The sequence below is a fragment of the Enhydra lutris genome, unplaced genomic scaffold (genome assembly GCF_002288905.1).
Source record: "Enhydra lutris kenyoni isolate GAN:26980312 unplaced genomic scaffold, ASM228890v2 scaffoldscaffold3, whole genome shotgun sequence".
In the NCBI taxonomy this organism is placed as follows: Eukaryota; Metazoa; Chordata; class Mammalia; order Carnivora; family Mustelidae; genus Enhydra; species Enhydra lutris.
This window is the reverse complement of record NW_019154087.1, coordinates 41611415-41637306: the sequence shown is the minus strand read 5'-3', so window position 1 is coordinate 41637306 and position 25892 is coordinate 41611415. Positions and strand designations below refer to the sequence as shown.

The 25892-nt window shown below is 41.8% G+C and overlaps 1 protein-coding gene across 3 annotated transcripts in view; it reads left to right on the top strand.

Moving 5' to 3' along the window:
* The window catches only part of LOC111153808 (AF4/FMR2 family member 1), a 125677-nt gene extending 110725 nt beyond the window's left edge, over window positions 1-14952 (top strand). For all 3 annotated transcript variants that reach the window (XM_022513065.1, XM_022513056.1, XM_022513073.1), the window contains 9 exons: window positions 1378-1481; window positions 2458-2719; window positions 3466-3557; window positions 3739-3799; window positions 7922-8058; window positions 8645-8713; window positions 9341-9478; window positions 11410-11615; window positions 12649-14952. In XM_022513065.1, the coding sequence (XP_022368773.1) occupies window positions 1378-1481; window positions 2458-2719; window positions 3466-3557; window positions 3739-3799; window positions 7922-8058; window positions 8645-8713; window positions 9341-9478; window positions 11410-11615; window positions 12649-12770 (1191 nt within the window). In that variant the 3' untranslated portion in view covers window positions 12771-14952. The remainder of the gene's footprint in view (window positions 1-1377; window positions 1482-2457; window positions 2720-3465; window positions 3558-3738; window positions 3800-7921; window positions 8059-8644; window positions 8714-9340; window positions 9479-11409; window positions 11616-12648) is intronic.
* The last annotated feature ends 10940 nt before the right edge of the window (window positions 14953-25892 follow it).

The following is a 25892-nucleotide window of genomic DNA, read 5'->3' as shown; positions in this document are numbered from 1 at the left end:
GCTGAATGGACAGGCACACTGGCACATTTGTTTGCAGAATGTCTGGTGGGGGAAGGGCATAGTTTTCCCAGTCCCTTTCCTCTGAGCGGGGCCAAGCTGCTTATTAATAAGCTCTGCCCATCTTAATTTATTCATTTTTCTTGGAGAAATTAGGGAATGAGGGAGAGACAGTGGTGAAAATCGGGGCCTCTCACAATCGGTTAGCGTGAAGAATGTTTTCTTTCCTCTAAGGGTTTAACAGAGGATTTCAGGTTTTTTAGGGATTGTCCTAGATTGACTGGGTGGTGTCCCAGATTTCTCTCTTGGTGAACTGACAGTTGGAGGAGTTTAGTTCTAAATGAGCATCAGAATTAATTGAAGGACTCCCAGCAATCACTTTATTGTCACTTGCTGTTCTTCCCATGGAGTGCTTCTGTGAGCTCAGACCCGTGGGAAGGAAGCCGCTGTGAAGTCACTGAGTCTACGTGAACCTGGTCTGCTTGTTGACCAGGGAGAAAGACTTCTGCCGGGAAGAGTTCTTTGTTCTCTTAATCATTGCGTGTATTTAGCTTGCACTGTATTTGGTGCAGACAGATGTTTCTGAGGTATGTGACTCTCTGTAGAATTAGAATTCTGCTTGTACTCTTCCTTCATTAAAATTATACTTATCCTTCATTTTTTCCAAGTTTCTTGAGAAGTAGAAACATGTGTCCCCATATATGTATAGAGAGATAGAAAGACAGTCTCTTAAAAAGGAAGGAAGACAGTTGTGTCAGTGGAGGAGAAAAAAGAGAATCCCAAAGTAACCATTTTTTGTTGTATGTCTTTCTAGTCCTCTCTATAAGTTACAGACACAGAGGGTTTTGTAACCCTGTTTCTTTCTCAACAGTATTCTTGTTTTTCATTAGATGAAAAGTGAGCCTTAAATACTCCACTCCTAATTTTATACAAAGAATAAATTAGTGGGCATAAGTGGATGGTCATTTTGAAAGAAAGGGGGATGTCCTTACTCATAAAATCATCCGTTGTCACTTGCTGTGAATATGCATGCTTTATTGATCCTTTTCTATTTAGAAAAACGTCAGTGATGTGATGAGAACTATTACGTACTCTTCCTGTTGTTAGCCCTTACTTAGACATAGACATCCTCCCTTCTCTGGGCGGGAAGAATACTCCTTCCTTGTGCGAAAATCTGTCTCTGTACAAATTACCAAATCTTGATTGTCTACTTCCCTCTGGCCCCTGAAACACACACAGTATAGGTACTTAGAAGTTTGCTGTGTGCGTATAGGTGTCGCCGAAAGTCCAGTGACTCTCTTTACCTTTGCTGTGTAGTCTTTTCTGTTTTGTCCGTACATCTGTGTTTTAACAGTGTACTTTGTTATAATACACTAATAGGCTGAAGCAGAGAAAGACCATGATAGCAAGAAAGCCAGACCGGAGAAAGAAACCAAGTCACAGTCATCATCTTCATCCTCCCACAAAGAATCTTCTAAAACAAAGTGAGTATAGAGATTAGCAATAGCCCCGACAGGTGATCGAGTCTTCCTGGGTCTTGAAGGGCAAAAACATTTCTCCTATGCGGTAGGAGCAGATCAGCGCACCATTGGGCTCATTTTGGTGATGCACTCTGTTTTCATGTTGCTTTCATCCATGAGGACCTTTTGCGAAATCACAATTTGTTGAGCCCAAACTTAGGTTTTTCAAAGACATTTTAACTATGGAAAACTTCCTGAACATGTGGAAGTAATTTCTTTCTAAAAGAATTTTTCACAAAAACAAGAAGCGTGCTATTATTATTATCCCTACTTTGCAGAACTGGAAACAGAGGCACAGAGAAAGAAAATGACTTGTTCACAGTCATAAGATTCTTGACAGTTGGAGCTAACAGTTGAACCCTGGGAGCCTGGGCTCACTGCTCTTTCTTCAGGCGATTACCGAGGGTGCCCAGGCCTATTCCCTAAGTCCCTTGCTTTGGAGAAAGGTGGCCACAGGACAGGGGGTTGCTCCAGGAAGGTGTGAATATAAAAAAATAACTGTTATTCATTCTCTGGTTTATTCAAGAATTCGTTTCATGAAATGACTTGGCAAAAGAAAGTGCGGAGTGTCACTGGGTGGGAGCCAACAGAGATTTGGGGGAGGGGAGGATGGAGGAGGAAAGAGGAGGTGGCATCTGGGCTAGCCTGCTTGTCAGAGAAAGGTACAGGTTGGGGAGCAGCTAATAAGACTAACTTGGGAGAGTAGGGTGGTGGACTCTGGGAGCTTAGTGACAAACCATACAGCTTAATCCATTATTCATAGATTGGTCTAGATATCTCAGAGGTACCCAAAGTCCCTGAAATTTGGCCTTTCTACAAGAATGGATTTCGTGCTCTATGATTTCTTAATTTTTGGTGTCAGCAGCCATTTTCTCTTTAAACTACTAAGTTATATGGTTCGTGTTCTGTCTTGTTAATTTTGCATGATGTCTCCTTCCAGAACATCCAGGCCCTCCTCTGAGCCCTCAAAGAAGGAAGCGCTTCCACCCCCATCTGCGTCATCCTCCTCTTCCTCTTCCTCCTCCTCCTCCTCCCAGAAGCCAGCCAAGCCTGCACAAAAGAGGCCAAAGCGGGAAGCCGACCCCTGCAGCCAGGACCCTCCCCAAAGTGCCAGTAGTAGCAAGGGCAGCCACAAAGACTCTTCTGCTCCCAAGCACAGAAAAGTAGAGGGGAAGGGATCTGGAAGCTGTCAGGAGCACAAAGTAAGTTGGTGGTGGGGCCGGGGGGCGGTTGGGGGTTGGGGGATGATGGCTGGAACTTATGGAACTTATCCATCAGTACAGCTTTAAGTTCCCAAATAAGAGAGGTTCCTCGTGATGGTATTTCAGGACTCTTCATCCCTGTTAATAAGGCAGTAATGAGTTACTTCTGGTTAAAGTTCTCCTTGTGAGAGTGAAAAAGATGGTAAATTTTCCATGTAAGTTTAGAGGCTATTTATTCTTCCTTAACAAAGTGGTTCAGGGGTGAAAAATTGGAATAGATTTTTGTGTTAATTTCCTATCAGGTGTTTTGCAGTAAAAAAATGTTACCCAGCTTAGTTCTTGGTTTGCATGCTTGGTATCAAATACTTACATTATTGGTCGTAATGGGAAAAAAGTAGCCACTTTCTCAAATACAAGGTCCTTTTTTCCTGCCAGCCTGCGGGGGCGGTGGTGGGGGCGGGTGCATGTTGACAAAGAGAAAACGTTATGATTAGGTTTGTTGGTTATCTTGGCTTTTGGACATTCTTGTCTCATGTCGTTGTGGTCCTCAGTACATTCAGAACCTACAGTTTAAGCTGAATCTAGCTAGGAAAATGCTTTGCTAAGCTAAATTGTACAGTGCATGATTTCCTCTTTTTTTAAGCTACTATTTTGGGCTAAATTAGAGGGGTGGTATATTTAGGTCAATGATTTTAACTGTTGGAGTGTGACCTGTATGATGATTTTTTTTTTTTTTTTTTTTAAAGGGGTCTTCTGGAGATACTGCATATCCTTTTCTAGTGCCTTCTTTGCCAAATGGTAACTCTAAACCAGGGAAGCCTCCGGTGAAGCTTGACAGGTAAGACCCTGGCTTTTCCTGCTGCTGCTTTCCTCCTGTTTCCTCTGCCTCTTCTCAGCTTCCCCCCTCCTCTGCCCTGGCTTCTCCCAACCTTTTTCACCCCGTTAGTCTTCAGTCATCCTGTCCAGTCTAGTAATTCCAGGTTCCTTTGACCCACCCCTGGTCTTTGCTTCTCTTTCAGACAACAAGCAGATTTTCACATGAAGGAGGCCAAAAAGTTGAAGCAGAAAGCAGAATTAATGGTCAGTTTGGCTCTTCCGTCCCTTTGGTAGAATGTTTTCTGATAAGATCTCTGTGGTCTCATTGAATTCCTTATCACTGAACTCCAGGGTGAGGGTGGGGGTAGGGAGGGGGTGGGAGAGGGCCAATGGAGGCCACAAAGTAAAGCAGGATCAGTGGTTTTGTTTGTTTGTTTGTTTGTTTTAAAAGATTTATTTATTTATTTATTTGAGAGAGAGTGACAGTGAAAGAGAGCATGAGAGAGGAGAAGCAGACTCCCCATAGAGCGGGAGCCCGATGTGGGACTTGATCCTGGTACTCCGGGATCATGACCTGAGCTGAAGGCAGTTGCTTAACCAACTGAGCCCCCAAGGCGCCCCATGGATCAGTGGGTTTTAACAAGCGAGGGGTAACAGATTCTTAGCGAAATTATTTGCTTTGACTCAGTCTGAACGTGGGCGAATATACAGGGTACCTGGTGACAAGTTTTGTATCTAAATGAATGGAAGTTTAGTCTGCCTGGTGCTGATTTAATACACGAGGGCTTCCTCTTGCCACTGAGTCAGTTCTTTGGATGTGGGAGACGTGTTCTGCTCTTAAAAGTCGATCAGTTTGTGTTCAGCCTGAAAGATTTCGGAAGCTGACGTAGTCTGTTGCTCCAAAATTGTCTCCAAGCCCTTGAGATAATAACCGGAGGGAAGAGTAGACAAGTGCCCTTAGGTAAAGTTTTAAGATGAAGGTAATAATGATTGCAGTGTTGGTAAACATGCTTTTACAAAATGAGCTCTCTTTACCCAGTGGCTGTCGGAACTTTCTGGGAAGTGGTGCTTTTGTTGTTAATTGCATCCATAATTAAATGTGCTCTTACATTGCTGTGGCAGTATAATTAGATAATGCCGGCCCTTTGTCATGTTCAAACATCTAAGACTCAGGGGCTTTTATTTATTTAATGTTTTCTCTGAGCCTCAGCCCCTGCAGATACCATCTATTGAACCTTGTGCCACGGGGGAAGAGCAGGGTGGCCGCCCGCCACCCCCTCCCAGGTCCTGGCTTGTGCTCCGGCTGCAGTCTGTAGGCAGCCATCTCTCTCAGACCAGCTGGGGAGCCTGGACCAAGAACCTGTTATCAGCCCCTGTTCACCAGGGTGGGATGTTTATCAAGTCCTTACTATGGGGATGCTGTGGGGGCTGCTTACTGTGGGTCAGAGGTAAGCCTCTACCTGTAGACCCCTCTCGAGAGTGACCTGGTTCCCAGGACCCTAGGACGGCCGGATTACGATGAAGATGGCCACGTCTACACCAAAGGACAGTGTTTTTCCCATCTCTGCCTTCCAGAGGCAGAGCTCCCCAAAGTTGGTGCCAGAACTGTAAGAACCTTTTGAGATCTGCAAAAGAGTAAATACTCAGTACTTTGTCAGCCGGTTGTCTAAAACTTAACGTTGACGTTGCACGCTTTCAGCCACTGGATTCCTTCATGATTCAAACAGTAGTCCAGGGAACTTTGTTTTTGTTTTATATACAAATTAATTTATACAGATGCACCTCTTCTTCCTCCCTACCTAAGCTGCCCATATATCCCAGTGTGCCCAGTTCAGTCTTGCTTTATACCTTGTTGCATCTCATTTTAATACCTAATAATAGCTCATTTCACTCTGAAAATACTCTGGTTTGGACAAAAACCTGAATGGGCAGCCTCTTTATTCTTCTTTAATTCTCCTTTATTTGGGGGCACCTGGGTGGCTCAGTCAGTTGAGAATCTTTCTTCAGGTCATGGTCCCAGGGTCCCAGGATCAAGTCCCACATCAGGCTCCCTGCTCAGCAGGGAGCCTACTTCTCCCTCTGCACCTTCTCCTTGCATGTGCTGTCAAGCTCTCTCTCCACCCCGCCTGTCAAATAAAGAAAAGTAATAATTCTCCTTTACTTGCACAAGGTCTCACATCAGTCCCTTTTGTGTTCCACATAGTTAAGTGCACCTCTGAGCATAGAGGAATGTATTTTTTTCTCTGCGTTACTCAGTGTTGAGTAGGGAAGTGAGGACACAACTGCTTGAACACTGTCTCCAGAGCAACCCAGGAAGCTATTACAGGAATATTGTCATTGTTAGCCTTATAGAATACTTTGCTCAAAGAAGTGGATATTGGCAATTTTTTTGTTTTACTATACTTTTTTTAGTTACTATATGTAGTAACTATATAGTAACTTTATATATAATAACTATATAGTCATTTTATATATAGTAACCTTATATATAGTTACTATAGTTCTTTTTACTGTAGTTCCTTTCATTTATGAACTGAGGCCGTATAAATCTTGGAATTTCCATGAAAGAGATGGCATTAAGTAAACAAATTTGAGGAGTTATACTCTCACCGGTGAAGCAAACCAGTAAAGCCATGTACCCCTGGTTTAGTGGGGGGTGTGCCAATTTGATCTTTATTCTTTGTCACTAATTTTCTTTTTCCTTTTCTTTTTTTGAAATGTGTAAAACACTTTTTATTAAACATATAAGATATTTTTCAAGTACAAGAAGTTGACAGCACATACTAAATATAATACTTAATGTTTCAAGTTTTTCTTAATTTTTATTTTTCTATATCGTGTAATACTAGTTTCAGGAGTAGAATTTATTGATTCGTCACTTACATACAACACCCAGTGTTGGATCACAAGTGTCCTACTTATTGCCCATCACCAGGCCCACCTTCCACCCACTCCCTCCAGCAGCCCTCAGTTTGTTCTCTACAATCAAGAGTCTGTTTTATGGTTTGCCTCCCTCTCTGTTTTTATCTTCTTTTATTTTTCCATCCCTTCCCCTATGTTCATCTGTTTGGTTTCTTAAATTCCCCATAAGTGAAATCATAGAGTATTTGTCTTTCTCTGATTGACTTATTTCACTTACAATAATACACTCTGACTCCATCAACGCCACTGTAAATGGTAAGATTTCATTCTTTTTGATCGTTGAGTAATATTCCATTTATATATACATATATATGTTTACACACACACACACTCCCCCCAACATCTTTATCCATTCATCCGTCGGTGGACATCTGGGTGTGCTCTCCCTAGTTTGGCTCTTGTTGCTAACGCTGCTGTAAATGCTGGGGTGCGTGTGCCCCTTTGAATCTGTATTTTTGTATAATTTAGGGAAATACCTAGTAGTACATCTGCTGGATCATAGGGTGTTTGTATTTTTAACTTTTTGAGGAACCTCCATACTGTTACTGATTTTCTGAGCCAGACTTTCTCTAGAAAAAATATTTAAGATCCACGTTATTTTTTTAAAAATTAGCAGCCCCACACTGTCTTTCTTTGCCGATATGTCACCATCTCCTTATACTCCACTTGCATCTTGGCTCTTTTTAATTCTCTTTGAATGTAGCAAATTGAAAGCATTAGCAGAAACTGCAGACTTGGATACGAGTGAATTGGTTGCTCTCGTAACACGTGGTGCATATGGCAAGTGTAGAGGAAAGGTGGAGGTGCCATCCCTGTCCCGGAGGAGCTGGCCGTGTCCGCGATGCTGCACGCCTTCAGGTGTAGGTGACCGCCAGGATTTGATCTCCTCCATGTTTCTCCTTGTCCTTTAAGGGACTCTGAAGTTTTAACCTCGCTGGCTCAGGGATAGCCTTGCACATTTAACCCTGACCTCCACATGAGGTTGGATAATCTGTTTGGCTCTAAAATACAGAAGACAATTATTGTTAGACAGAAGTCCTTAGATGCTCCTAAACCATAATGTTTCCTGTTGCTTATATGATAAACTTCAACACATACAAAGAAATTTGTGTCTGCGTCAGTCTAGGTGCGTAGGAAATCTGCTTCTTAGGAGAATCACATAGTGAGTAGTTGTACATGCATAACGATGACGTGCTTACTGCCTTGGTTTGATTATGTAGTTTAAGACTTTGAGAGAGTAGTCTTAGTAAGATTGTTTTCTTTTTCCTACTACTTTTTTGCTAAAGGAGATTTTGCAGCGGGTCAGGGCCAGCAGGCTTTGGTTATTATTTCGAGTTATTCTCAGGCTTTTCCTTAGCCATAATTAACCGAAGACAGTGGAGGGAAGCTGAGGTAAAGAATGTCGTTGAGAAAATAAACAGTTAAGTCTGTCTGAGGCCTAATGCTGACCATGTTCTTCTGCAGACGGACAAGGTTGGGAAGGCTTTTAAGTACTTGGAGGCCGCCTTGTCCCTTATTGAGTGCGGGATTGCCATGGAGTCGGAGAGCCCGGCGTGCAAGTCGGCTTACTCGGTGTACGCAGAAAGCGTGGACCTCATTAAGTAAGTGCCGTGTCATTTTGCCATCTTCCTTCGCGCTTCTCCATCCTCGCCTTTATTGTTGGAATCGATTCAAATGTAGTAGGAAGACGACGTAATAAAGAGAGCCTTAAAAAAAGTTACTGATCCAGGACCATCTCTTGGGCCCAACATGAAAGTTGTATCCTAGCTGAAGTGCTAGAATGGAGGGACTCGGTCCAGCTCCGTCCTTTTGCCAGGCGGACTGTGAAGTGCCAGGCCTTTCAGGGAGAGGCGGGTTTTTCCAGTTTGGCTGTCTTATCAGATGTGTTGGCAGCTCCGGGTCAGCTCCCTTCTTTATCTATGTTTGGGCAGGGGACTCTGTGAGGACTTGAGTCTACGTGGTTCCCAGCAGGTAGACAGGCCAGAGAAGAGACGTGTTTTTGCCTGCTTTGCTGAATGGCCTGAATTACTGCTGTAAAGCCTGGGGTTTTTTTCTACGTGGTTTTCATGTCTTCACATCTTCAGGAAAATCAACATAAAACCAAGACAAACATAATAAGATGATTTTGCGCCTTGGCTTTTCTAACTGCCTTTGGTTAACCTGATGTATTTTTGCATTTTCCTATAGATTTATAATGTCATTAAAATCCTTCTCAGACGCCTCTGCTCCACAAGAGAAAATATTTGCTGTTTTATGGTGTGTACATTTTTTTTCACTTGTCTAAATGGTATTTGCTGTTGCATCTTTTGCTGTTACAAAAAAAAAATTTTGAAATTTGTTTTCTTCACATGGAAATTAATAGTGAAAGGCAAAACAATACCAGAAAGTAGAGTGTGTGGGCAAGGGGTTAATCCCACTGATAGTTACTTTTTATGAAAGGCATCTACCGCCATTTTACTGTTGACTCAGTAGATGCTTTGATCTCATAACTTAAATGATATTTCTATGTATTAGTGTTTTTCCACCAATGTTTACTTTGCGGGGAGGGACAGAGAGAAGGAGAGAGAGAATACCTTAAGCAGGCTCCACACCTAGTGTAGAGCCCAACCTAGGGCTTGATCTCAGGACCCTGAAGCCGTGACCTGAGCCGAAATCCAGAATGGGGTGCTCAGGTGACTGAGCCACCCAGGCACCCCTTTATGTCTGATTTCCTTTTGAGGATAGTGTGAACAGTAAGAGTCTTAAGATGTTCTTCCTCACGTAGATGAGGAAAGCTCTGTGTGTTCCTTAGACTGTGAAAAGTTAGTTAGATGGCTTTGTGTAGTGCTGGTACTTGTGTTTACAAAAGTAACACTTCACTCTCACTTCTGTTTATGTTCATAGCATGCGTTGCCAGTCCATTTTGAACATGGCGATGTTTCGTTGTAAAAAAGATATAGCAATAAAGTATTCTCGTGCTCTTAACGAACACTTCAGCAGTCTTTTCAAAGTTGCCCAGGCGCCTTCTCCATGCGTTGCAAGGTAATGAAAAGTCTAATTTAAATAATTCTCAGAATCAGGTTACCTCTATATACCTCTATATTTACCTCTTGCTTTTGCAGCCATTTGTATGACTTTGGCTTTCCAAAAATTGTGTTACATCTGTGTGCTGAATTGCTCCTTAAACTTAAATTATTAGTGTATTTCTACCTCTTTGAGGAATGGTTACAAGTCAAGGAAAGTTTATAAGTCTGCTGAGTCAGTAACATAAGATAATTACAGAGAATCTCAGGTCAAAATTTTAGAGCTTTGAGGATCTACAGATAAGTCTGACAACACAAAACAGAGGCAGAGCCAACTAGAGCCAAAGTCTTTTCTCTGTCTGTAGGACATATTGTCTTGGCATTTCAGTAAATAAGAACTTTCTAGAACCAAATCCCCTTATCTAGGGTCCATGACAGTACTATTAATAATGAAAACTATCTCTCGCCAACTCCCACCTCCTTTGTGAACTGAAGGTGTTCATCTGTGCCATAAGATGGTGAGAAACAGAATTTTTGTGCAGGTGTTGTTAATATGAAGTTAAAATTTTCTACCCTGTAGTACTTGCCTAGTATTTTTTTTTTTTAATTTGGTTATATTCCTTGAGAAGTTCCCAGTTCTGATAAGTTCTGCTATTTTAAGAATATCACCTAGAAGACTGCCCCATTTCTAGCACATTCAAAAGGAGAGGTTCCCATATGGCCTCTCTTTAAAAAAAAAAAAAAAAAAAAAAAAAAAAAAGTCCTGACTGAGAAGTAACTTCTTACTTCCGAAAATTTTCATGCCACTCACCTCAGATGTTAATTCTAAGTTAATTAATTGTCAGTCACATTATTTTAGATAACTCCTTCCCCATTTGCCCAGCCAGTTTATAGCAAACTATAAACTTGGTTTTCTCTACCAAACCTTGTTTTTAGGCACAGGGGATAAAGCAGTAAACAAAGCAGACAAGAATTTCTGCCCTTGTGGAGATTGCTCTCTAGTCCTTCACGGTATATATTCTGTGGGGGACACTTGGGGTCCCTGCAGCCCCAAAGGGCAGATGGACCCAATCATGAGGCTCCTGCTGCTTGACCTTGATCTTTCCGTTACCTTTCCCATCTCAGTGTTTTCCTCATGTTTCTCACTTGAGGCCCATCAAGGCCCGTGCAGGTAGGTAGCCAGAAGGAGAACAGGGAGAAGAGCGCATCCCCTGAGGTGCAGTGCCTCCTGCCCAGTCTCCTCGGAGGCGTCCTGTCCTTGGTTCGGCCAAGCACCGATTCAGTAGATACTTAGGAAGAGCCTCCTCTCAGTGTTAAGTGCCAGAAATGCCATGATTCGTAAGAAATGGTCCCAACCTTCAAGGAAGGAAAAGAAATAGGCACAAGAGTATAATGGGATGTGAGAAGTGCAATGGGTAAATTAATAGGTAAATGCGAAGAGACCAGTTCAGGTGGTGGCCAGAGGGAGGCTGTGCTGTCTATCTGGGGTCCAGAAGAGTGCCGAGCATGGAGCGGGTGTCGGTCCGTGTTTGACTGGATGAGAGAATGAAGATGTAGGAGATGAGAACCATCTTCACGGGGAAGCATTGTCTTGGTGGAAGCTAGAACTGAGTTGAGGGTGGGGGGGGAAGGAAGGGCTTCCAGGCCGAGGGAGTGGACTGGAAATGGAACGAGCGTATTTGGAACATAATGTGCCTCCTGATTCCGTATCCAGCAAAGGACACCTTGCTTCCACCCAGTTACATTCTCTGTTTGATGGGCCCCATCTTGTGTGTCCTGAAATAAATTCCCCAAATACTGAAGGTGAAAGGCATCTCTGATCTTCTGGAAGTGATTGTTTTGGCTAGTACACCTCAGAACTCTATAACTGGACTGCATCCCAGAGACAAGTAGTCCGTAGTCTGCGGGTTTAGGTGACTCACCAGTTCTCTTCTTTCTCCTGCTTTCCAGAACCACAGGCACACCGTCCCCTCTCTCTCCAATGCCTTCTCCTGCTGGCTCTGTCGGGTCCCAGCCAAGTGCTGGCAGCGTAGGGAGCAGCGGCATGCCTGTCACCATCCAAAACATGACATCTTCATATGTCACCATTACTTCCCATGTCCTTACCGCCTTTGATCTTTGGGAGCAGGCTGAAGTCCTTACAAGGAAGAATAAAGGTAAATGGCTCTGTGGTGGTAACTCCTGGGGCATGGGGAGCAGGAGGGAGGAACGTTGTTGGTTTGGAGTTTATGTTCCGTGTTCTGAAGAGAAGGGAGTGTGTAGGTATTTGCTCTCCTCCGTTCTGCCTCGTGACCCAGCCGCAGTTCTTTCTTGAGCTCTGTGGTGCAGAGTCAGACTTCCGTGTTAACTTAGGAGTGGTTGCCCCCAGAAGTTCTGGCGTCACTGTGTCAGCCTGAACTGACCTGCAGCAGAGGGGCGAGGCAGCTGAAGAGGGGGAGGGACCTGCTGTCTCTGCGCACGACCAGCTCGGTACCTGAGGTCGTGTGACCTAAATACTGAGTCGCACGTTTGTTTTCAGTATCTGTTGAGAAAGACGGTTAGCAACAGTATAAGAAGTGTGGCCTAGAAAACATTCCTGAGACGACTCTGAGAAGAAGAAACCTTGGAGAAAGTTCGGGAGATGGGATAGTGTGTGTTGTTAGAGGAACTGCTCCCTGTCCCTCTAACTGCTCCCTGTTGTTAGAGGAACTGCTCCCTGTCAGTCCAGCGACCACTGAGTAAATGCTGATACGTAACTGCCCCAGTAATGCCGTTCCAGATTCTTTCCTGGCTGTAGGGAAGGCAGTGGCCCACCACCTGTAGCCACTTGTATTTCTCATTGCCTCCTAGTATTTTACTTTCTTTCTTAGCAGACTAATGATGCTCTTCACATGTTGGGGGTTTGGTTTGATTTTGTTTGATTCACCCATCCATTGACCCAGTAGTGCAGGTTGGGTATTTTTCAGCACAAGCCACTGTGCCAGGCATTATGGATTCAGATCAAGAACCAGCCCAGGGCTTACATTCCAGTGTTGTAGAGGGACGTGGAGAACCAGTGAGCCATTACAGGAGACTGCGATTTTTTGCTGTGATGAAGTGTACGGAATATTGTGGGGATACAGTTGCTGGAATGTTGACTTTTTATGTTTCCATTTTTATTTCTGTGTGTGCAAATGTGTTTACTTGGTTTTGGTTTTGCTTTGTTTGCAGAATTTTTTGCTCAGCTCAGCACAAGTGTGTGTGCCTTGGCCCTCAACAGCAGTTTGATGGATCTGGTGCACTATACAAGACAGGGTTTTCAGCGGCTAAAGCAAGCAACCAAAACACCTTAATGGAGGCCCAAGTTGATTTGATGGCTTGGGGACTTTTTTGCACATTGAAAGCCTCAAAAACAGTTCAGACGTTTGTCTCATCAAGACACCAAACTCGAGAAGAGAAGCACCATGAGATGGCCAGGACATTTGTCCACTTAAACTTTCAAGAACTTATGTGATCGTTGGTTGGACATGGTGGTTATGCAGAAGCAGAAAGGAGGAGGCTGGCCTCAGAGATGATCTTGCCTTTCCTAACTAAAGGACAGAAGTGCAATGTAGACTGAGTGGGCGTGTGAGTGGTCTAGAAACATTTCCGTACTTTTTTTAACCAGCAGGATGCAAATGGCAGATGAAATGAGGAGAAGCAGTTTCAGTTCTGAGAGCACGTTCCTGTCACCTCAGTAGCCACCCTAGTCTAGTCGCAGAAGGAAATTTTGTAAACAATGAATTTTGGTGTAGGGTTCTGTGGATGATTTTTTTTTAAGTTTTGGGGGAAATATTTGTTTAGTAAATTTTGACGGTCATCTATAGAGCTAAGTTGGGAAGGACTCCACTGTACCCCACTTTCTGCCTGTGAACAGTGGCTTTGATAATACCAAGTATTGTCACAATTTATGAAATCGAAGGCAACTCCCCCTCCCCACCCCGCTCCCCCATTGCCTGGAGTACCATGCGTTCACCCCAGTTCTGATTTGTCCGTCACTGCTGGGAGTCAGCGTAAGTCGGAGCAGTGGAGGGAGGAGCTGCCGCCCACGGGGAAGCCATCTTGAGCTCGCACGCACAATGGAGGATTTGGCGCTGCGGTCCCTACCCCCTGCTTCAGCGAAAGGCAGTCACCATTGACTATATTCTGAATTTTCTACCTTGGGGAAGAAGGGAACCAACATTTATACCTGACCAGATGGCTAAAGTGCTTTTTAATTTTTGTTTAAGTAGAGCTGGAATTTGAGGTGCTGATCTGTGGTCTAAAGTTATGTGGTAACTCATGTTGTCTAACCAACTCACAATTTTGTCAGCAAACAAAAATGAAATCTACTTCTTAGAGAGGCTATATTTTTCTGCTACAGATTATTTTATATTTATAGCAAAAGTAGACTTTCTGAGCCCTTGATTGTCTAGGGTAAATTAACTTCCTGAGAGGATATGGAGATTTGGGTGGTTAATTAGACTTAAAAAAAAAAAATTGTCACCGCATGCCTTCACTCCAAAGTGTTCACAATCAACTAGATTTGATTGGATTGAAGAGGAACTGTGGCCTTCCCATATGTTGTTATTGCCGTATTAGAGATATTAAACCAAGTTCATAGGGAATGACCTAAAAGGAAAGAAAACAATCAAAATTCCCACATAACCATAAGCACAGATTTTTTTAAATTGAAACTTTGAAGGTTATTGGAAGCATTATTTTGAGTTCAGTATTTTTAAAAGCCAATTCTTGATATCCCTTTTAGAAGTAGAATTTGCACATGTATTAAAATTGAGGAGTGAGTGTTATCACTACCCTTGGTTCATTTTTCTCTCCCTTCATCCCATTCTGCCCCTTTACATTTTGTTTCCTACCCAGAATGTTTGTCATTTTCATACTACTAATGAAGAAGGGAATGCCATCTTTATAATGAAAAGGTCAGAAGTCCATATGAGGAATGTAAGAACTTGGTGATTTGGTCAATACATAAAGGGATGTGTAGAGGATGGGAGTGGTGATGATTTTCACGTATGAATTGTCTGTGTGAAGCTGTTCCTTCAGTGTCTTATCCAACCTATTCTTTTTTATCGGTAGCTAGTTCAGAGGTTTGGCACCTCATGTTTAGGTGAAGGCCAGAGAGTTACGTCCAACAGGAATATATCTGAGCATGAGAACCGGATATGTGATCTCTTGATGGACCTATTTCATTCACTGATGTTCTGAAGCAGAGCCATTCAACAGAACCTTCCGTTAATTAAGCAGTAATTGTCTGGTGGGTTGTGACATCGTGTCCATCTCTTAATATGTGTGAAACAGGACACCAGAATGAGGTTTATGTGATTATTTAATGTCCTTTCCCCCCTTATTCACTTGGTCTTCTCTGTCCCCCTTAACCCACCATTCCCCAGTACAAGTCACAAGTCAGTTTGGGAGGCCATGTCTTCTTCGGACAGGTTCTGATCTATGCAGACTGTGTTGGAGTGTGTGTGTGTGTGTGTGTGTATGCGCGCGCGCCATCCATGAGCAACAGCGCACCTGTGACTGAAGACATTTCTGAGTCCATTTCTCAGCCACTTCTAAAAGAAAAAGGAAAAAAAAAAAAGAAAAACAAAACCAAAAAACCAATTGCTTTCTCAGTGGCCTTATTCTTTGTGAGTAGTGTTTTTCCCCCCTGACCTTTATATTGAAAATTTGTCCCTTAAAAAACTAATGAATTTGCAGAGATCAATTTGTAGTATTTTGAACATGGAATATTTCTGATTCTTACTGCATTGTACCTAAAAGGATTCCCGGTGGCTACTTTTTAAATAGAGTATGTGAAAAATAGTGGCTGATGAATCCTTAATGTTCATAAGGTCTTTTTCCTGTTACAGTTGTATATAGAAATCTAGAGAATTTTAAAAATCACTGCACTTTTTCACTGCATGCTTAAATTCCCAAAGGCAGAATTTGTACTGAGGTAGATAATTGAAAGGACTAGATTATAAAATGAGACAAATACAAAAATATCTTAAGGAGTGAAAATTGTAAAATCTTGCCTTTGGCACTACAGTTATGTGTGTTCATGTGCGTGTGTGTATCTGTGTGTGTGTCTTTACTAAGAGATGGAAGAACACTGTTTTACTTTTTAAAATGTTGAATGTTTCTGTCCTTTCTGGAGATAATTAAAATGTGAATCACTGAGCTTGAGATTTTAGCCAAACTAGGGGTCCTGCTAAAGAATGAAAGACGCTTCACTGAAATTTGCCAAATGACACTGGGTTAAGAATGTGAAAACACTGACCACATGCAAGCTGTGGTGAAGAAGCAAGGGTCCAGCAGGCCTATTGTCAGGATGAGAACCGCAACAGAATGGCTTCTACGTCACACTCAGTGAATGACACTGAGTCATTTTATTTTTTTAAATAAAAGGACCTTTATTTTATAGATCTGTTTTGACCAAGATACTTTGCTTTCTCCCCCAGACAAGTTAGAACACGTTTATATCCTTTAATTCCAGATCTCAGGCTTTTGAGAACCTAACAGTCGACCCCTTTCTGGCCGAAAATTTGCCTTAATTGGTACCTTAAATATTCATGGTAGTAGAATCAGGAGCTTACTATTTTGTTAGGATTCCTGCCCAATAATTTTAGAAGCAAAAAGATGAACCATTATGTCCTCCAAAATGAACAGCTTTTGTGTCTAATCTAGAAAGGACATGTGTGTGTTGTATGCATGCAAACATTCACACACACAGAGTGTAAGGCTGTTTGAATTAGATGTATTCCTTGTGCCTTTGTTGACCAAACCTAGTTTTGAAATAATACTAATTTGGGGATAATGCTGTATTTATTTTGATACGGCTTTAAGACATGTTAATGTGGGTCTTACACCTTTTGTTCTCCTGCTTCATGAAGTTTGATGTGTATTTATTCATCTTCAGGTTAATGAATCCAGGAAGGCTTGATTCCCTACCTCCCACCACCGGGTCTGCTTTTTTTCTTAAGGATTTTTTTTCCCCAGACACTACACAAATCTTTGAAAAACATTGCCACTTATTCTGTTACAGTCTTTACCATCAAGTACCAGTATTTCCATTTTGCTAGAGTAGTTGGGCTTCTTTTAGAAACACAGATGCAGAGATTTGCTCACTGGAAAGTGAGTTGTGTATATGGCTCTTGAGGCGTGTGGAGATCATGGCGGTACTTATTTGTCCCTTTCTGCAGTGGGTTGTCTCTTTTGATTGTTTTTGGTCCTATTGAGAATTAACGAATAGAAGGTTTCTCCTGTGCCTTTTTATCTTCCATCATTTTGTTTGCTGGAGGTGGAGTGGCAGAATTACATGGTGTTGCAGATTTTCCTTCAAACACCGCAGGTGGTATTTCTACCATATGAACCTCCAGTATGCAATCCAGTTGTGTTGGTTTCTCGACAACTGAGAATGACGACACTGGCCGTGTTCTGGAGTTCTTAACGATGAGCTGGCAAGCACCATCTGTCTGCTTACGGGGGCTGTGAATTTCCCATTGTCCCAGGGAAATCACACTATGTTCCACTGTGCAACAGATCTCAACAGGTACTGTGATGGGTAAGAAAGTGCCTGTATTTCTCTACCCACAAGGGCAGGAAGGAAACACAGCTCCTGTGAGCCTAGATGATACTCTACTGGCCTGGAAGGACAAGGGAATAAGACCACTGGCAGCAAGGCTGGCCCCGCTGCACTGGTAAGACCAGGCGATGGCCAACCTAAGGAAGGTAACGTGCTTTGCTTAAAAGTAGACGTTTAAGTGATGCTTAACACGGGCAGTATTAACTTCGCCTTTTGTTCGGGCCATCGACGTGTATTGTTAAAATTACTGCACATCTCCCCTCAGATATCAAGTATACACTGTTCTTGTGTGCGTGTGCATGTGTGCGTGTGTGTGTGTGTGTGTGTTTATAGGCATGTGTCCCAAATCTTCTTTGTTTTTTGTTTCTTTCTGAATGTGATCATGTTTTGGATGATACCTGAGCAGGGTTGCCTTTTTTTATTTATTACCATTATATATTATATTATATTATATATTTGTTGCTTTCTTATAACTTTAGAGGAAGTCAAATCTTGGTATTAAAATTGTTTAAAAAAGGAGTAAGTTGGTCCAGTTGATAAACGATCACTGGTCTGAAATATGAATTTGTCTTTAGTTCTTGTGGAATAACGTGCCAGCTGTCTAGTCCACACAGTGAGTTTGTACGTAGGATAGGGAAGCAGTGATGCTCTCAATGGGAAGATGTGCAACCCAAGTGACGGGGACTCCATGTATTTTATCTACTTCAGCAATGGAACTGCGACTTGGGGCTTTTGTGAATAAAATTTAGCCGCCTCGTATAGTCCTTTGAAAGAGACATATGTGATCTGTGAAAATTATAGTTTTCTTTTTTTAGAAGAAAAATTTGCAAAAGATCTTTCCAAAGATAATGTGCCACAGATCTTTTGTTTGTTGTTCTCTGTAATGAGGATTAATTGCTGTTTAAAAAAAATGTAATTGACTTGTTAATCTTCAAATTCTTTCCTTTTCACAGGAGGATCGAGCTGTAAAAAAAAAAAATTAATAAAAATTTAGAGAAATCACTGGGGTTGAATCCATGCTTTCATTTTGCCTGAATAAAGTAATTCCTAAAATTGCTATATATAATTACCACTTACAGCCAAGAAGATTCTGACATGGTGGAATAACACACCCTCATTTATTATTTATTTTGTTGAAATGGGAAAAGAAAGACATGTGGGCAGAGGGAAGCTCATCCTTCTCTTCTTTTATTTTTAAGAACTTCTGTCACACAGATTAACCTCTCACCAGTGTGGTATCTTCTCTTCTGACATTGAGTGCCAGGTGCACCGGTGACCATAATTTGCCTGTTTTCAATGTTTGTTGGGTGGACAGATTTGTTGGTACTGAAAGGCTTTGAGAGGCCGTCTGATCTCTCCTCCCTTTGCTACTCTGAAAGAACTCATGTTCTTCCTCAGTGATTTTAGTAAATCAGGAAAAACTGAGGTGCTGAAATCTGACTTGGTGAATTTGAATCCTGGTTCTTGAGTTTGCTGTGTGGCCTTGGGCAAGTCACTTAACCTCTCTGGGGTTTTCTCCTTTATCAGCTTCGTTGATTTGGTGTCTAACTAGTAGTAAGATGGTAAGGATTGGGCTAGATGGTTCTGGAGAGCTTAGCATAGTACCTGGCATGAACATTCACAAATGTTCGTGGCTCCTTTAATTTACTTCTTCCCCTTACTGCACCACAATATCCCCACAGCTACCCTCTAGCCTCTGACTGAACACTGAGAAAGACCTCACTACCCTCCTCTTTCTGTTTCATTTTTTGTTCTGTAGGTTAGGTGACCTCTACTTGCATTGGTCCTGCTGAACAGACCCCCATCCTCACTCAGCAAGCTTGTGGTAAAATTGACAAGCAGCAGGAACTGGTAAGCACAAAAAGGCAAGCATGTGTGGGGAAAAGGGAGTCTTTTTAGTTCTCATTAAGAGAAGCTAAAGGGCAGATATCTCATTTGGACTAGGCTTTGACAGGTCATAAAATCTGTGGTTTTCATCTTTTTCACACAAAAAAGTCCCATGTCCTATCTTGTCTGTTACAGATGTTGGTAGTTGTTATCCTTTGTTGGTTGTACCAGTTTATTTAGCCAACCTCCTTGTTAGACACTGAGATTATTTCTAATTAGGTGCTACGGTAAAGAATGTTTCCACAGCCATCCCTGAATCAAACTACTTGGACAGATTCAGCAATTAAAATTTTACCATATTGTCCTTAGATAAATGTGTGCCATGTATATATGTATGTTGAATTAGGTTTCAGTCCAAAAAAGTTCACGCATTTCATTTGGTACCATCTAAGAAAAGTTTTCAACAGGGGCGCCTGGGTGGCTCAGTGGGTTGGGCCTCTGCCTTCGGCTCAGGTCATGATCTCAGGGTCCTGGGATCGAGCCCCGCATCGGGCTCTCTGCTCGGCAGGGAGCCTGCTTCTCCCTTTCTCTCTCTGTCTGCCTCTCTGCCTACTTGTGATCTCTCTCTGTCGGGTAAATAAATAAAATCTTAAAAAAAAAAAAAAGAAAAGAAAAGTTTTCAACAGACCTCTAATACTCAGTTCATGTTAAAATTCGTGTAATTGTCCCTGAGAGGTCTTGGAGCTTCTTTTTCAAACCAGGATTCAGTCAAGTTTCGTGTGTAACATTTAGTCATTATATAAAAAAATCTTTTAAAAAATATGATGTCCTACATCTTGGATTTGTGTGTTTCCCGAAGCATCCTTTAATTCATTTGTCCAAATCCTGTATTTCCCGCAAACTGGGTTAGGTCTCAGAGGCTGGATGATATTTGGCAGGATCCCATGGGGGAATGTGGTGTACTTCACATTGTGTCCTATCAGGAGGCAGCTAAAATTGTTAGTGATGCTGACTTTGGATGTTTGGTTAGGATACAACCACTGAAACGCTGTTGTGAATACGGGCTTTTCCCTGGTCCCACAACCTCTGACACTTCGTGATTTTAGCATGCACTGATAACCCGTTCATTTACCAAGCCTGGGTATCCTGTTTGGAGAATGCAAGGCACGGGGAGGGGCGGGAATCCCCACCTAATTCTTTAGGTGGGAAACGGTGTCTTCTTACATTTTGTCCCTATGGTACTATTTTTTCCCATCCCATACCAAGCTGCCATTCGCAGAGTGTGGGTTATATGACCAATACCCTAACACCCAGTTCAAGTGCCCAGCTCAGTAGATGGGCGGAAGGTTTTCACCTCAATCATGTAGTGAGTTCACCATTAGGAAGGGTTCTCAAGGAAGAGAGAGGAAGCTGAGCAACAGAAAAGAATAGATGATCCCTTTCAGGCTGTTCCTCTTTTTCCTTTCTGATTTCTGTATTTGGGATATTAACCTCTTACTGTGTTAGAAAGATTTCTATCTTTCACATTTCAGTTTTTAATATGGCTCTTATAAGTGAAGTTTGTTTTAAGTAGGCCAACTTCTACCAATGTCTTTGTAGTTTCTGCTTGTGGTGTCTAGGGGTGCCGTGAGGCGGCGGTGTTATCACTGAGTACTGGTGCCGACTCAGGTGAGCTGTCCTTGCCCTTTGTGTCCTTCTCAGGCTTTGTATTGGCAAGCATTTCTGCACTTTGGGAGCCTGGATTATGTAAATAGATGTTTGTTCACTGTTTGCCAGGGTTGTTGGACATGACAATGGTCACATCCCCAGCTACTTGGGACGTCTAGCTGTTGAGAATCTTCCAAGCCATTCTAAACGACTGAAGCACAACGGGTCTTTACTGTAATATGACCAGAGGTTTATCTGCGGGTACTTTGGCTGTGCTCAGATAAATGTCCTTGTCTCGTCTGTTTTGTCTTAGAACAGGACTCTGTTGGTGTCTGTGGTTTCCCGTAGACCACACTCCACTGAAGGCAAGACTCTAGTGCGACATCAAGGCTCAGATAATAAAGACCTGTGCCGTTCCAACAGACTGGAGGGCAGACCTGGAACACTTTCTAAACAGACAATTCTATTTTAGCTTCAAAAGACTATGTTCCTGTCCTGGGTAAGTGCTGTAAATCACCCTTCTCTATTACTGGGGCCCAGTCCTAACTTCTCATTTACCTTACTTCATGGGTAGGCGGCAGAAACAATGATGGGTTTGTAGCTCTCTACTGCTAAATATTCCTGTAAATTATCATCTAAACAACAGCACACACACACAGGCACACATACACACATATTTTTCTACAGTTACGTACACTCTTGGATTTGAAAAATAAGTTGTACTCAACGGCATGGGCTTTAGAAGTATGTCTTCAAGTTTCACTGTCAGCTCCCTGCTTTTCCATCTTTGTCCTGCAGTCTTTGAAGAAACTCTTCTTGTGGGCAGGACTCAGCACCCAGGATTGCAACTGAGGATTCGCCAAGCATCTTAAGGTGGGAATAAGTGATAGGCTAGAGTGGCTTTGCAGAGCTTCCCAAGCCTACATATACATGTAGATCATTTTGGGATTTTTTTTAAAAAGTCCTGTTTTCAACTGATTTACAAATAGGCTATTAAAAAAAAAAATCAAATGACATAAAAAGCATACAGAGCAAAAATTGCAAGGGCAGACATACTTCCTCCCTTTCCTTCTAGAGTTAAGAGCCATGAAATTTGTTGCATTTCATTCCAGAACTTTTATTATGCACTTACACCTTGTTTATAAACATAAATGTGGAATATACTGTATTCTCATTCTTTTCAGTTTCTTCAGTCTTTTTATGATAATCCTATTTTGGCTACAAAATATTATGCAGTAAGGATATATCACCCTTTCTGTAAACATTCTTGCATTATGCATACATGCCTCCCCTGGGCACCCCCAATCCTATTAGTCTGTTACAGTGCTCTACTGAGGTTTTGGGTTTGTTTTTTTTTGTTGGTTTTTTTTTTTTTTTTTTTTTTTTTTTGAGGAATCTTGATATACACATCATCTTGCATTCTTTTAAGTATTTTTATAGGATAAATTTTTGTAAGGGGGATATCTGCATCAAAAGATAAGTTAAATTTAAAATTTTTTATGTTAACCAAACCACTTCTCCCAAAAAGCTCTCATACCAACTGTGGATGGGCGTGTACTCTCCACCCCCCCTTATTTATTTATTTATCATCGTGATAAATTTACTCTTTAATCTTTTCACACACCCCCCCACACCTCCCCTCTGGTCAGCCATTAGCTTGTTCTCTATAGTTAAGAGTCTGTTTCTTGGTTTGTCTTTTTTCCCCCACTCATTTGTTTCTTAAATTCCACCTATGAGTAAGATCTTAACGGCATTTGTCTTTCTCTGACGGACATTTCATTTAGCATTATACTCTCTAGCTCTATCCATGTTGCAAATAGCAAGATTTCATTCTTTTCAATGGCTGAATAATACTCTCCTGTTGTATATAACACATCTTCTTTATCCGTTCATCTATCAGTGGACACTTGGAATGCTTCCATAGTTTGGCTATGGTAAGTAATGATGCAGGAAACATAGGAGTGCATGTATCCCTTTGAATTAGTGTTTTTGGGGGTAAAGTAGCCCATAGCACAACTGCTGGATCATAGAGCAGTCCTATTTTTAATTTTTTGAGAACCTTCCATAACGTTTCCCGCAGCGGCTACACCAGCTTGCATCCCCACCAACAGTGCGAGAGGATTCCTTTCTCTCTATATCCTCACCAACACTTGTTGTTTCTTGTGTTTTTGATTTTCGACATTCTGAGAGGTATGAAGCAATACCTCATGGTGGTTTGTTTAGGGTTTTTCTTTTTTTGGCTTTTTTTTTTCCCTTAAGATTTTATTTGCCAGAGAAAGAGTACAAGTGCACCAGCAGGGGGAGTGACAAGCAGGGGGAGAAGCAGGCTCCCTGCTGAGCAGGAGCCCAAGGTGGGACTGGATCCCAGGACCCTGGGATCATGACCTGAGCTGAAGGCAGATGCTTAGCTGAGCCACCCAGGCGCCCCCGTCACGGTGGTTTTGATTTGCATTTCCTGGTGGTGAGCGGCGTTGAGCATCTTTTCATGTGTCTGTCTTCTTTGGAGAAATACCTGTTCACACCTGTTCATGTCTTCTGGATTATTTGGTTTTTTTAGATGTTGAGTTATGTAAGTTTTTAATATATTTTGGATAGTAACCCTTTATTGGATAAGTTATTTGCAAATATCTTCTCCCATTCAGTGGGTTGCATTTTACTTTTCTTGATTTGTTGTGCACAAGCTTTTCATTTTGACATAGTCTCGATAGTTTATGGAACATAGCTAGAAAAATGTTGCTATGGCCAGCGTCAGAGAAATTACTGCCTGTGCTCTCCAAAAATTTTTTATGATTTCAGGTCTCACATCTAGGTCTTTAATCCATTTTGAGTTTGTTTCTATGGATGAAAAAAAGTGGTCTGGTTTCATTCCTTTGCATGTAGCTGTCTAGTTTTACCAACATCATTTGTGGAAGAGACTGTCTCTTTTCCACTGTATATTCATTTTTTTAAAAAGATTTTATTTATTTATTTATTTGAGAGAGAGAGAGAGAGAGAGTAAGAGAGAGCATGAGAGGGGAGAAGGTCTGGGAGAAGCAGATTCCTCACAGAGCTGGGAGCCTGATGCAGGCCTCGATCCTGGGACTCTGGGATCATGACCTGAGCCGAAGGCAGTGGCTTAATTAACCAACTGAGCCACCCAGGTGCCCTTGTATATTCATTTATTGATGAATATTCTTTATGGGTGAAGATTAATTGACCATGTAATTGTGGGTTCATATCTGGGTTTTCTTCTATTCCATTGATCTGTCAATCTTTATGTTAGTACCATGCTGTTTTATTTACCACCCCTTTATAATACAGTTTGAAATCCAGAATTGTGATACCTCCAGTTTTCTTTCTCTTTTTCTAGTTGCTTTGGCTATCCGGGGTCTTTTGTGGTTCCATACAAATCTTAGGATTGTTTGTTCTAGTTCTGTGAAAAATGCTGCTAGTGTTTTGATAGGGATTACATTAAATCTGTAGATTGCTTTGAGTAATGTAGACATTTTAACAGCATTTATTCTTCCAACCTATGAGCATGGAATGTCTTTCCATCTCTTTGCGTCATCTTTAATTCCGGTCGTCAGTGTTTGAGAGGTTTTGTTTTTTTTTTCATTAAATCAGTTTTCAGAGTATAGATAGGTCTTTCACCTTCTTAAGTTTATTCTTAGGTATTTTATTCCTTTTGATGCAATTATAAATGGGATTGTTCTCTTAATTTCTCTTTCTGCTGCTTCATTATTAGTGCATAAGAATGCAGCAGATGGCATTGTGCATTGATTTCGTATCCTGCGACCTTACTGAATTCATTCATCGGTTCTAGTAGTTTCCTGGTAGAGTCTCCAGGGTTTTCTCCTTGTAGTATCCTGTCATCTGCATACAGTGAGCAGTGAGTTTTACTTCTTCCTTACCAATCAGGATGCCTTTTATTTCTTTTCGTTATCGAGTGCTATAGTGGACTCCCAGTACTATGCTGAGTAAAACTGGCGAGAGTGGACATCCTTGTCTTGCTCTGACCTTAGGGGAAGGGCTCTCAGTTTTCCACCATTGAGTATGATGTTGGCTGTGGGATTTTTACATAAGGCCTTTATCAACTTGGGCATACATCTTTGCCAGCTTTGGATACAATGTGAAAAACCTTATACAATTTGCACTCCTCTGACAACTGAAATTGACCATTTTGTCACAAATGTATTGGCCATTTGTTTCCGATTCCGTGGAATGCCTGTTCCTGTGCTTAGCTCATTTTCTATGAGGTTATCTTTCTTCTAATTTGTAAATAAGGAGACCTGGACTAGGTTGTTGATTGCCTCTAACCCACTGCATTGACTGTTCCCAAGTTTGCTCCAAACATCATCCATGAGCTGCTTACAATTCCCATTTCTTTTTTTTCCAACCCTGTCGGAGGTGATGATCGATCCCTAAGTGAGACCATATACACAACACGGACATACAGAATTTGAAGGTCCATTAATCTTTAGAACATATTACTTGTCCAAGCAAATGACATTCATCCTGGATAAATTGAAAACTCTGAAATACTGGCAGTTTTGCAGCCCACTGGATGTGCAGAATGAATGTCACCGTAGGTTTCTTTATGGCCTACAGAGATTAAATCTAAAATTAGTCACAGGTCAGTCCCAAGCCTCACTTGACTGCAATCTTATTAACCTGATACTTGCTTATTTTAATAAAGGTAAAAGAACCAGGGAAGACTGATCTCTTATCCCTGTGAAGTTTACTTCGGTCCATTCAGTAGCCTGAGCTTTGTGTCAAGTGACCTGCCTCAGAATGTGTTACCATGGAGCATAGGGCCGGGTGCCCAGCTGCCGGATGGGCGTGTCTCTTTTCCATCCAGGTGACAGGTAACTTCAGATCGCCGTTGTCCTTACCTCCAGCCAGTCCTAATATAGATGCTTTTGTAAAACTAACACCCTATGGCTTCACTGTTCAGACTGAGTTATTTTAAGCTTCACAGCATGGTATAAGCCAGTTTATCTATTAGGCAGAGGACAGCACTCCTCTTGTGTGTTGTGTATTTGTCCTAAATTCCCTGGAGCAAAATGGAGCTGCTCAGCCTTTTTTCCTTTCATTTACTATATCCATGATACATCCCCATCCCTGTGGCACAATAGACCTAGAAAATGGAAACCTGGGGAAGGGGAAAGGATCATGGGTTAAAAACTACTTGTGCTGTATATTTTCCATAGTCTATATTTTTAAAACCACCTTTCAAATTAGTCATTATTATGGTTTATAGGTGATAAACTAAAGGTGAGTAAGTTATGGTCAAGCAGCTAATAAAATGTGAGACCCAGATTATGATACAGATTTGTCTGACTTTTATGATGAAGGATTTTGCTTATGGGAATGAGCTAGAGGAAATGTGGCTTTTTTTTTTTTTTTTAAGCTG